The following is a 13,140-nucleotide window of genomic DNA, read 5'->3' as shown; positions in this document are numbered from 1 at the left end:
AATGCTAGTTTTCATACTATTATTTCCATAGAAACATCTGTTACAATTCTTGCAAGAAAAGAACAAAATATTATATTGATTATGTATTGCCACTTGCTATATACAAATGTGAATTTAAAAAGACTGGCTTATTAAACTATTTGTATTAATTCAGATGGGAAAATTCAGCATATGCTGTTAATGGCAACTACTTCACTATAATTTTTATAATTATTTTGTTTAAAATTAAAAAAGGATATTATTAAAGTTACTGAAGCTTACATGGCCAAAAAAGTCATAGTGATATTGAAAAGCAATTCTAAGACATTTATAAATTCCTAGCCATAGTAACTGTTTACTTCAAAGTCATTTGTCTGAACACAGTGGTTGATATTAATAACACAACAGTAATACAGTAATGATGGAAGTTAACATTTATTGACTGTTTATTGTGCCAGATACTGGTCTCAGCTCTTTGTAGGTAATAACTCATTCATATTCATAACAGAATTATGAATTAGGCTGTATCATAATCCCCATTTTACAGATAAGCAAACAGAGGATCAGAGAGAGCTAGTATATAGCTTATTAAAGGTTACACAGCTTAAGTGGTGGTTCTAGGATTCAAAGCCAGGCAGTCTGACACCAGCATCCTATCTCTTCCATTATGCTACATATAGAGAAAATAAAGAACGATTTACCTTCTGGTACTCCATGTATCTAGCTATTACAGTCTGAAAAAAGTATGATCCTTTGTCTATACTTCTGTTTATTATCAAAATCAAATCAATAAATTGTATATTAATTAGATATGTATCACTCTACTATAAGTAATAATAAAAATCAATACAAGCAAATGCTATAAAAAGTACACACTATGCATTCAATTTTTTTTCTGTGTATGCTAATTAAAGAAATTCTAGAAGTTTGAAATAACTAGCAACTGTTTTCAGGTTTTTGGTAAATGTCAATTTTTGCTTTTAACGTCGATTACTTAGTTTCCATATTTTTGAGTTACCTGAATCTCTGTCCACAGCTTCAACTCTTGTGACAAACTCCCCTGGATTTTGATTTTCTTTAACTGAAGCTTCATATAGGTGCTGTTTAAATACTGGGGCCTCATCGTTTACATCAAGAACAGTAATTGTCAAAGTCTGGGATGAAGAAAGTGTTGGTGTGCCACCATCCAGTGCCAGAAGGGTCAGAATGTACTGACTTTTTAACTCATAATCCAAAGGCGAAGTAGTAGTTAGTAAACCTGTTTTGAAAGAAGAGAAAAGCAATAGGTAATATTCTTTGGAGAAGTCATGCTTACTATACTTTTTTCTAACTCATCTAAGTTGCTAAAAATTCAGAAGCTTTCTCTGTTAAAGAATAAATATTATTAAACCAACTTTAAATTTATATATTATCTGGAATAAAAGAGAACATTTTTAATTCGAAAAGTCATTCTAATTTAAATTATAAGGATGAATGAGAATTCAGAAATAATCCATAACATACCATTATCTACTAAGGTGATTACATCAAGAATATTTATCTACCCAACATCTACCTTCATTTTTTTTTAATATTTATTTATTTGGTTGCACCAGGTCTTAGTTGCTGCACATGGGCTCCTTAGCTGTGGCACGCGAACTCAGTTTCAGCATGCATGTGGAATCTAGCTCCCTGACCAGGGATCAAGCCCGGTTTCATTGGGAGCGTGGAGTCTTAACCACTGTACCACCAGGGAAGTCCCTCTACCTTCATTTTTAAAAAATATCTAGGTTCTAACAGTATCCCTCTTCGTGTCAAAGGACACTTCATGTGTAAAAGTGACCAAGTTACAAAAAGTATGGCTACATCCTTTAAGAGATTTAGTTTTTGTGAAAGAGTTATAGTCTCTTTATACTAATCTCATTTAACTGTCTTTTTTTATTAACAAAAAATAGTAAAGACTATAACTCGGACAATAAACTTCACGAATACAATGTCTCCATCCAACTGCCATTTAAGCACGTAACTCATATAAGCAACTTGCACACATATATTTGTTACATAACTCCAATTGTCACATTTTTTCTTTTAGGATTGCTGTTTGCTCCTCTAACACGTGCTCCTCCTATAAGAACTTTTCTTCAAATAATTAAAGAGGCTTACTGATTCAGATTTTATATATAAAATGGTTTCTCCATAATTGCTTATCATTTTACACTTCATAGCCAAAAGCCATTGAAAATATCACTTTGTCTTCTTGATAAAAAATATGAGCTTTGTGAGAGGAAAATAGCCTATTTCATATGAGTGCCTTCAGCAATTAGCATTTTATGTCTTTGAAAAAAATATCTCAACTGAAACAGCCACCGCAATAGTTTAAGATTCAGGATATCTATATTACTGAGACACAATTCTAATTTTATCCACCCTCTTTAACAATCTGAAATAGACCTTCTTTAGCCATTTTGGAAAGCATTTTAAATATCGTTTAAATAGATCCTTGGAGACCCCAGCTCTAACAGAAATCAGCAACTGGGTCTGGACTATCTCTCTGTCAGTTGGGCTTTTAGGTGGTGTTCATGCAGGTCTCAGAACGGAACCATATGCACAGGATTTAATAAATATTTTGATGAAATTTTCCAACAGTATATAGCCAGACTATAATCATGACTTCCAAATTCTACACATTCAGTCCCATTCCAAATAATGCTCTTACTAACAGTTGGGCCAAATGGTATACATCTGAGATTTTTTTCTAAGGCTCATGCAGAAATGATTTTATTTTTTAGAGAATGAGATGGCAGTCCATCACTTCAATATCTTCTGAAAATCAGGTTGAGGGAATTTCATTTCCAATATAACAAGAATGACACTTTGAATGTATAATTGTCCATCAAACTACATCAAAAATTTTAGAAGATGTTATCTGACAATATGGTAACAGCAAGACAAGGGAAGTGACAGTGAGTGCCATTTCCAAAGAGTACTTGACAGTGAACAAATGCTTCTGCCAAAAATAAAATATTTCCGTTGTGAAAAGTAAGGGTCTTAATGTCAATATCAATACAACCATTTAAAAATACGTGATTTCCAACTATTTACAAGTGTATGTTTGTATGAGCTTAGAGATAAGTTTCCATACTAAAGTCTTTGAACAATGTTGACTCATGTTCTACCTTGATTCACTCTTGGTACCATCTCCTACCCTATGAAAACACACAATGGGGGTAAAGAAGTTGGCTACTGTATATTCATCCCAGGAAATGTGAGCTAGCTACAAAGCAGGTCAATGTTAACAAACAGGCCAATTACTCTTTGTTCTCTGAATATGACCTCTGTGCCTATCATCTATATAAGTTAAACAGTAAATCAAGTCAAATTTCTTTAAAGCATATGCATCTTGAGAACTATGATTTTATAACAGAAGAAAATGAAAAAGATAAATGTAAGCAAGTGATCACAGGCTTTAACTGACAGTGACAAGGACAGTACCTGATGACTCATCTAGTATAAAGGCCATATCTTCATTTCCTGAGAGGATGCTGAATGTTACTCTTCCATTCCTTCCTGCGTCTGGATCTTGAGCAGTTATGTGGTGCACCAAGGAGCCCACCGCGGCATCCTCTTTGACAAGGGCGATGGGGAAAGAGGTAAAAGTGGGGCTGTGGTCATTTATATCCAAAATCACTACCTTCGCCATCAGCGATCTCAGTCGCCGGTCTGTCACATTCACAGCCTGATCGGATGCAGTTACTGTCAGGACAACAGTCGGAAATCTCTCTCTGTCAAGGGGGGAAGCGGTGACCAAAGTGCCAAATGAGGGGTGGATGAGAAATGGATTCACTCCAGGGTGGTGGGCTTCAATGAAGTATTGTACTCTACTGTTCAAAAAACTGCCGTCGCCATCTTTGGCATTGAAAACGTGCACCAGAGTCCCGACAGGGGCATTCTCTTCCACGCTGATCACAATGAACTCCTCCCGGAAAGATGGGGAATGGTCATTCTGATCTTCCACAGCAACACTAAGGAAGACTGTGCTATTCACGGGAGGGTTTCTGCTGTGGTCTTTAGTTACCACCCTGAAAAGATAATGGGATGTCATTTCATAATCCAGTTCCTTAAAGAGGAACAAGTCTCCTGTCAAGCTGTCGACTTCAAAGTGACCATCCTTGTCATCTGCAGCGATACTAAAATGTAACTTTCCACTATGATGTTGTTGAAGGTGATCAGGTGACTTTATCAAGCTCATTATTTTTGCAGGCTTCAAGTTTTCTGGTATAACTAAGTGTTTAATATTCTGAGAAATGAGAGCTCTCCCTTTGGATAGTGGTATCACCTGAAATAAGAATAAAAAGGAGTTGTTAATTTGGGGTTTTTAAAAAGACTTCACAGGTGCTGCTATTCTTTTGGAAGCTAATTCCTTCCAGTTGTGCAATATGCATATGTTAATTGGTGAGAAAATGTCTCTTCTTACCTTATATAATTCCAGTATGCCTCTGAAGACTGAAAACTGCATAATAGCTAGGAGATAAGAAAGTATAGGACTTTCCACTCCCGTTTGCTGCAATGGATGCAATGATAGTTTGGTGAGGCTACGCTGTTGTTTACGTGAACTGTAGTCTTATGGTTCTTCAAAGACAGTGCACGAGAGCTAGTTCTCCAAGCTACTCTAAGTCCTAGAAACTCATATTTCCTTAATGACAACATCTGCATACATTTAAGTATCATATGCCTTTGTTTATCTGAAACCAGAGTCTTGAGATATTATGACAGAAGTTTCTCCTAACCCACATATCCTTAATCAATAAAGAATATAATTTGGAAACAGAACTCTTGGGGACATATATTCTTGATTAGTATACATACCTATATTAATATTACTGATTATCACGTGCTTGAACAAAAAAATCTTCCTGTAAACAATCATTTTGCTTCTGATGGGTTGATGTAATTTTTTCCTACTATGGAGACTTCCTACAGCTTGTTTGCTCATTACGACTAAAGGAAAGTCTTAAAATACAAATCTCAAGTGCCTTTCCTAATTTTAAATATAATTACAAAAACTATGCAATTTATATTGGCCATTTATTTACACACGTTTCTCCTGCAAATTTACCAGGTCCTTGCATTTAGGAAAAAGTAAAAGAAAAGATACTTTTTGTTCTTTATAAACAAAGCAGGATAAACATCCACATAGTGATGGAGGTAAGTATCTTGTCAGTAACTGTACAAAGTTAAAATAAAAAAATATTTAAACCTAATCATTTCTCAAGTGATAATAACATCACTTAATATAATGCACACATACATCTGCAATGCTCTCTAAAAAGAGTATTCGTATATTTAATGTATCTTCACTCTACATTTGTATATAAAATTTTAAAAAGCCCTCAGAGCATCTTTCCACACTTTGCATGATGTGAGCTATTACCTGAATATTAATAACTGCCTGTCCTTGAAGAGGAGGCACCCCCTGGTCTCTGGCAATTACAGTCATCCTGTAAGAAGGTCCATAATCATGGGAAAGTACTCTGGTTGTTCTTATTTCACCACTGTTGGCATCAATCTTGAAGTGAGCAGTACTACCCTCTACACACAAACACACACAAAATTAAGAAGTTAATGTTAGTTGACAATGCAGAATACAGAGAATTAATTAATCCAAATATACATGTGATCATTTGGAAATTTTATTTACCTTAAGCTCTGTGTGAATATGAGCATGAGGATAATACTAAAAATACAGACAAGAAACATAACAGATTAAAAAAATTATTATAGAAATTTTCACATATAAAAAAGTAGACAGTGATATCATGAACTTTCATGTACCTATCATCTAGTTTCAAAATTTATCAACTCATGTGCCACATCATCCAGCAATCCCATTCCTGTGTATATATCCTGACAAAACTTTAATTCAAAAAGATACATGCACCCCTGTGTTCATAGCAGCACTATTTGCAATAGCCAAGACATGGAAGCAACCTAAATGTCCATTAACATGTAAATGGATAAAGAAGATATGATACATATATACAATGGAATATTACTCCGCCATAAAAAAGAATGAAATCATGCTATTTGCAGCAACATGGATGGACCTAGAGATTATCATACTAAGTGAAATAAGTCAGACAGAGAAAGACAAATGCCATATGATATCACTTATATGTAGGAATCCAAAATATGACACAAATGAACTTATCTATGAGACAGAAACAGACTCACAGACATAGCAAACAGACTTGTGGTTGCCAAGGGGGAGGAGAGGTGGGGGAAGGTTGTATTGGCAGTTTGGGATTAGCAGATGCAAACTATTATATATAGAATGGATAAACAACAAGGTCCTACTGTGTAACACAGGGAACTATATTCAATATCCTATTTAAAAAAACATTTGGAAAATAATAATAATATTTATCAACTCATGGCTAATTTTTTTTTTTTTTTTTTTTTTTTGCGGTATGCGGGCCTCTCACTGTTGTGGCCTCTCCCATTGCGGAGCACAGGCTCCGGACGCGCAGGCTCAGTGGCCATGGCTCATGGGCCCATCCGCTCCACGGCATGTGGGATCTTCCAGGACCAGGGCACGAACCCGTGTCCCCTGCATCGGCAGGCAGACTCTCAACTACTGTGCTACCAGGGAAGCCCAACTCATGGCTAATCTTATTCCCCATTCACATATTTCCCTTCACCATCTTCTTTTGAAGCAAAGTTCAGAAATCATATCATTTCTTTTGTATGTTTTTCAACATGCATCTCTAAAAGATAAGGAAAAATTTAATATGATCACAGTACCATATTATACTTTTAAAAATTAGTAATAATTCCTAAATATTATCAAATATCTAGTTAACTTTTAAATTTCCAGTTGTCTCACAAATATCTTTTTTTTTTTAGTCAAATTAGGCTCAACATAAAATCTGTATTTGCATATCTCTTCAATCTATGCATTCCTGCCATCCATCTCTTTATTTTGTTCTTGCAACTCATTTGCTGAAGAACTGGATCATGTATCCTGAAGCTCACGTGGTCTAGATTTGCCTGTTGCTTATCTCCAATGTGTAGCTTAATATGTTTTTCTGTCCTCTATGTTCTCCTTAAATTGGGAGGTACATCTAGAGAATTAATCAGATTCAGGGGGAAGACTACTTCATAAATGCTGTTTTGTGTTTTCCTTCAGAAGCACATGTCTGATTGTCCCTTTTTGTGATGTGGGTCCCCTTTGGTGCACAGCCTGGATCCACTAATGAATCAATGAATGTTGCAAAGTATAACATTGAGTCTATGATCTCTTCTTCGTTTATTAGCTGGAATATATTACTAAAGAGCAACTTCTTCCTATGTACTTATTGGTAACCCAGTGGGACAGTTCATTATACGAAAAGTCAGGATAAATGTTTGATGGTAAATTTTATTTAACAGTCTTCAAAATAATGGATTGGTTTACTAACATCTTTCAGTGCTTCAACTATGATAATTAAAGGTTTGTTTAGTTTCTGTTTTAACAATCATTAAGCATAAATTTAAACATATTATAAGAGTTTCAATCTATTCCCAATATTATCCCTATTGGTGTTCAAATTGTTCCATCTTTGAACCTTAGGATCCTCTTAAAGGAGGTTCCTGAGTCTTTGATATGATCCTAGTCATCTTTAACAGCCTCCTTGTATCTGGGGTGACAAAATGTTACAGACTCATCTTGAAGATTTCCTGTTCAAGACCTGGAGTCAGTCATTTCTCCAAGGACTCCTGGTTCATTCCATGGAATACAGTATTGGGAGGTTGTATCCTGCTCATTGCTTCTGGGTCAGTTATTGTTTCTAGGCCTTTTTCAGTGGTCACAGAATACACACATGCACACACTAAAATATGTCATGAGTTTGTACTGATACTTCTAATTCAAATTGATCATGGCAGGGTTTTTTTTTATTTGGTTTGTTAAATAACAGATTTGTGTTCTTTGACAAAATCTAAATACTTTAAACAACCCAAAGAACTTCAGATGATGTCTAGGCTAGTGGCTCTTTTTCATTCTTTTATTCTACTGTCAGTGAGTCACTATCATGTAACAGACACTTTACCAGTTATAGGGGAAATAATGGCAAATAAAAAAGAACTCCTGCTCTTAAGAAAGTCAGAGTATAGAGCAGGAAATTATGTAACATCTACTGGTTGTAATTTCTATGCTTTGATCCATTTACATAGGAGAATGAAAACTTTCATGAATGTGATATATATATCTTTGTTCTCATATTGATTTTTATCTTGTTATTTTATCTTATATTTTGTAGTTGCCTCTATTTTGTAATTGGATAAATTTAAAGCAAAGGTATGAGTAACATAACAGATATCACCACATTTTTATATTGTGATGCCCCAAGTATCATTTCAGAAGCTATGTTTTTAAAAAATCAACATTTCAAACATTCAGAAATATATGACCATCCATGTAAACATTTCCAGATTGGTAAAGCCGCAATATTTCTTCAAATTTTTTAAAGAAATGACAGAATATAAGTATAGCAGAGGACCTGTGTGTACCTCCAAATCTCATTCCCTTCTTCCCTATAGACAGACTCTGTTCTAAAGTGGGGGTGTATCTTTCTAGTCCATACATTCATGAGTAATATATAGCATGGTTTTGTTCCTTTCCATATAACAGTATCATAGCAGGATTAGTGCTTAATCTATTAACCTGTGTGTGTGTATTCAGCAGACTCATTGTTACTGCACAACCCACTATGTCATCTTCCCAAGCATGAACATGATTTGCCTTTTCATTTCTTTCTACTTTAGGTCTTTCATCTATTTTGTAATTTTCTACATAAAGGTCTTAAGTATCTTTTATTGAAATTTTCCTCCTTATGCTTCTAGTCAGATGATTCTGATTTGGGAGAGGGGGGAAACACATAATTTGATGGTCCTTCTTTAAAGAAAATAGGACAATATTCCCACCTCAGAGGAGCCCGTGCTAGTGAAGAACCTTGAAGCCTAAACTTCATGATCTTCACAGTAAACTGGACCCCACACCCAATGATTTTCTTCGTTACAGTGAATGAAACCTTTGAAATCCTGCTTAGTTCTCAAAATGCTAGTGATTTTTGTATGTTGACATTGTTCCCAGAAATTTTTTATGTTATTGATTCTAGTGACTTGCCTGTAGCATATTTGGGGTTTTCCATGAAGACAATTAAGTTATCTGCAGGTAACGGCAATGTTGTCCCTTGCTTCCCTATGTTTGTGTCAAACACGACAAAGCAACAAATTTCTTTTAAAATGGTATAAAAACACAATGCCAACTAAAATTAATCACTGGAACCAATCTGAGGCCTGTGCATTCTCAAGGAAAAACATAAACATAAGCCTGTCTCAGTAAAATTCCCACATACACGTACATGTGTGTACGTATGTGGCATTTTTTTATTAATCCTATTTTTTTTAAATTGGGGTATAGTTGTTTTACAATGATATGTTAGTTTCTACTGTACAGTGAAGTAGAGTTCCCTGCTATACAGCAGGTATTCCATGCTATACAGGAGGTTCTCATTAGTTACCTATTTTATACATATTAGTTAGTGTATATATGTCAATCCCAATCTCCCAATTCATCCCAGCTCCCCTTTCCCCCCTTGGTGTTCATACGTTTGTTCTCTATGTCTGTGTCTCTATTTCTGCCTTGCAAAGAGGTACATCTGTACCATTTTTCTAGATTCCGCATATATGCATTGACATACAATATTTGTTTTTCTCTTTCTGACTTACTTCACTCTGCATTTTCTAAATATGATTTACTTTGACCTTAAGAATATTTAATTTTCATAGAGATTCACAGATGCTTGGTGTTCATAATCATATGTCTTTATACTCAATACCAATTTTTGTCCATTAACTAGTATTTTCCTGTCAGTAAAAGTTGATTTGCATTTCAGATTACTGAAAATTATTCATTTAAAGTGGATGGCTGGTTGATTTCTAATTAGGACATAGAAAAAATAATATGATTTTACATTAAAATTTTATTTTATTTTATTTTTTTAACATCTTTATTGGAGTATAATTGCTTCACAATGGTGTGCTAGTTTCTGCTTTATAACAAAGTGAATCAGTTATATATATACATATGTTCCCATATCTCTACTCTCTTGCATCTCACTCCCTCCCAACCTCCCTATCCCACCCCTCTAGGTGGCCACAAAGCACCGAGCTGATCTCCCTGTGCTATGCTGCTGCTTCCCACTAGCTATCTATTTTACGTTTGGTAGAGTATATATGTCCATGCCACTGTCTCACTTTGTCCCAGCTTACCCTCCCCTTCCCCGTATCCTCAAGTCCATTCTCTACTATGTCTGCATCTTTATTCACATCTTACCCCTAGGTTCTCCTGACCAATTTTTTTGCTTTTTTTTTTAGATTCCATAGATATGTGTTAGCATACGGTATTTGTTTTTCTCTTTCTGACTTACTTCACTCTGTATGACAGACTCTAGGCCCATCCACCTCACTACAAATAACTCAGTTTCATTCCTTTTTAAGGCTGAGTAATATTCCATTGTATATATGTGCCATATCTTCTATATCCACTCATCTGTTGATGGACACTTAGGTTGCTTCCATGCCCTGGCTATTGTAAATAGTGCTGCAATGAATATTTTTGTACATGACTCTTTTTGAATTATGGTTTTCTCAGGGTATATGCGCAGCAGTGGGATTGCTGGGTCATATGGTAGTTCTATTTTTAGTTTTTTAAGGAACCTCCATATTGTTCTCCATAGTGACGTATCAATTTACATTCCCACCAACAGTGCAAGACGGTTCCCTTTTCTCCACACCCTTTCCAGCATTTATTGTTTCTAGATTTTTTGATGATTGCCAGTCTGACCGGTGTGAGATGATATCTCATTGTGGTTTTGATTTGTATTTCTCTAATGATTAATGATGTTGAGAATTCTTTCATGTGTTTGTTGGCAGTCTGTATATCTTCTTTGGAAAAATGTCTATTTAGGTCTTCTGCCCATTTTTGGATTGGGTTGTTTGTTCTTTTGATATTGAGCTGCATGAGCTGCTTGTAAATTTTGAAGATTAATCCTTTCTCAGTTGCTTCACTTGCAAATATTTTCTCCCTTTCTGAAGGTTGTCTTTTTGTCTTGTTTATGATTTCCTTTGCTGTGCAAAAGCTTTGAAGTTTCATTAGGTCCCATTTGTTTATTTTTATTTCCATTTCTCTAGGAGGTGGGTCAAAAAGGATCTTCCTGTGATTTATGTCATAGAGTGTTCTTCCTATGTTTTCCTCTAAGAGTTTGATGGTGTCTGGCCTTATATTTAGGTCTTTAATGTATTTTGAGTTTATTTTTGTGTATGGTGTTAAGGAGTGTTCAATTTCATTCTTTTACATGTAGCTGTACAGTTTTCCCAGCACCATTTATTGAAGAGGCCGTCTTTTCTCCACTGTATATTCTTGCCTCCTTTATCAAATATAAGGTGACCATATGTGCATAGGTTTATCTCTGGACTTTCTGTCCTGTTCCATTGATCCATATTTCTGTTTTTGTGCCAGTATCATACTGTCTTGATTACTGTAGCTTTGTAATATAGTCTGAAGTTCAGGAGCCTGATTTCTCCAGCTCCGTTTTTCTTTCTCAAGATTGCTTTGGCTATTCAGGGTCTTTTGTGTTTCCATACAAATTGTGAAATTTTTTGTTCTAGTGCTGTGAAAAATGCCAGTGGTAGTTTGATAGGCATTGCATTGAATCTGTAGATTGCTTTGGGCAGTATAGTCATTTTCACAATGTTAATTCTTCCAATCCAAGAATATGGTATATCTCTCCATCTATTTGTATCATCTTTAATTTCTTTCATCACTGTCATACAATTTTCTGCATACAGGTTTCTTGTCTCCTTAAATTACGTTTATTCCTAGGTATTTTATTCTTTCTGCCACGATGGTAAATGGGATTGTTTCCTTAATTTCTCTTTCTAATCTTTCACTGTTATTGTATAGGAGTGCAAGAGATTTCTGTGCATTAATTTTGTATCCTGCTACTTTACCAAATTCATTGATTAGCTCTAGGAGTTTTCTAGTAGCATCTTTAGGATTCTCTATGTATAGTGTCATGTCATCTGCAACCAGTGACAGCTTTACTTCTTCTTTTCCAATTTACATTCCTTTTATTTCTTTTTCTCCTCTGATTGCAGTGGCTAAAACTTCCAAAACTATGTTGAATAATATTGGTGAGAGTGGGCAACCTTGTCTTTTTTCTGATCTTAGTGGAAATGGTTTCAGTTTTTCACCATTGAGGATGACGTTGGCTGTGGGTTTGTCATATGTGGCCTTTATTATGTTGAGGTAAGTTCCCTCTATGCCTACTTTCTGGAGGGTTTTTATCATAAATGGATGTTGAATTTTGTCGAAAGCTTTCTCTGCATCTATTGAGATGATCATATGGTTTTTCTCCTTCAATATGTTAATATGGTATATAACATTGATTGCGTATATTGAAGAATCCTTGCATTCCTCAGATAAACCCCACTTGATCATAGTGTATGATTCTTTTAATGTGCTGTTGGATTCTGTTTACTAGTATTTTGTTGAGGATTTTTGCATCTATGTTCATCAGTGATATTGGCCTGCAGTTTTCCTTCTTTGTGACATCTTTGTCTGCTTTTGGTATCAGGGTGATGGTGGCCTAGTAGAATGAGTTTGGAAGTGTTCCTCCCTCAGCTATATTTTGGAAGAGTTTGAGAAGAATAGGTGTTAGCTCTTCTCTAAATGTTTGATAGAATTCACCTGTGAAGCCATCTGGTCCTGGACTTTTGTTTGTTGGAAGATTTTTAATCACAGTTTCAATTTCACTGCTTGGGATTGGTCTGTTCACATTTTCTATTTCTTCCTGGTTCAGTCTCGGAAGGTTGTGCATTTCTAAGAATTTGTCCATTTCTTCCAGGTTGTCCATTTTATTGGCATAGAGTTGCTTGTAGTAATCTCTCATGATGCTTTGTATTTCTGCAGTGTCAGTTGTTACTTCTCCTTTTTCATTTCTAATTCTATAGATTTGAGTCTTCTCCCTTTTTTTCTTGATAAGTCTGGCTAATGGTTTATCAATTTTGTTTATCTTCTCAAAGAACCGGCTTATAGTTTTATTGATCTTTGCTATTGTTTCCTTCATTTCTTTCTCATTT

The 13,140-nt window shown here is 35.2% G+C and overlaps 1 protein-coding gene across 1 annotated transcript in view; it reads right to left on the bottom strand.

The window, feature by feature from the left end:
- Nucleotides 1-13,140, bottom strand: part of DCHS2 (dachsous cadherin-related 2) — a 134,650-nt gene that overhangs the window by 93,410 nt on the left and 28,100 nt on the right. Inside the window, exons 8-10 of the mRNA XM_067734645.1 lie at nt 5,390-5,547; nt 3,451-4,294; nt 998-1,237 (exon numbers count right to left, since the gene is read on the bottom strand). Coding sequence (XP_067590746.1) covers nt 998-1,237; nt 3,451-4,294; nt 5,390-5,547 — 1,242 coding nt within the window. The remainder of the gene's footprint in view (nt 1-997; nt 1,238-3,450; nt 4,295-5,389; nt 5,548-13,140) is intronic.

This window comes from Pseudorca crassidens, chromosome 4, assembly GCF_039906515.1.
Source record: "Pseudorca crassidens isolate mPseCra1 chromosome 4, mPseCra1.hap1, whole genome shotgun sequence".
Classification (NCBI taxonomy): Eukaryota; Metazoa; Chordata; class Mammalia; order Artiodactyla; family Delphinidae; genus Pseudorca; species Pseudorca crassidens.
This window is presented reverse-complemented; position numbering and strand designations above follow the sequence as displayed.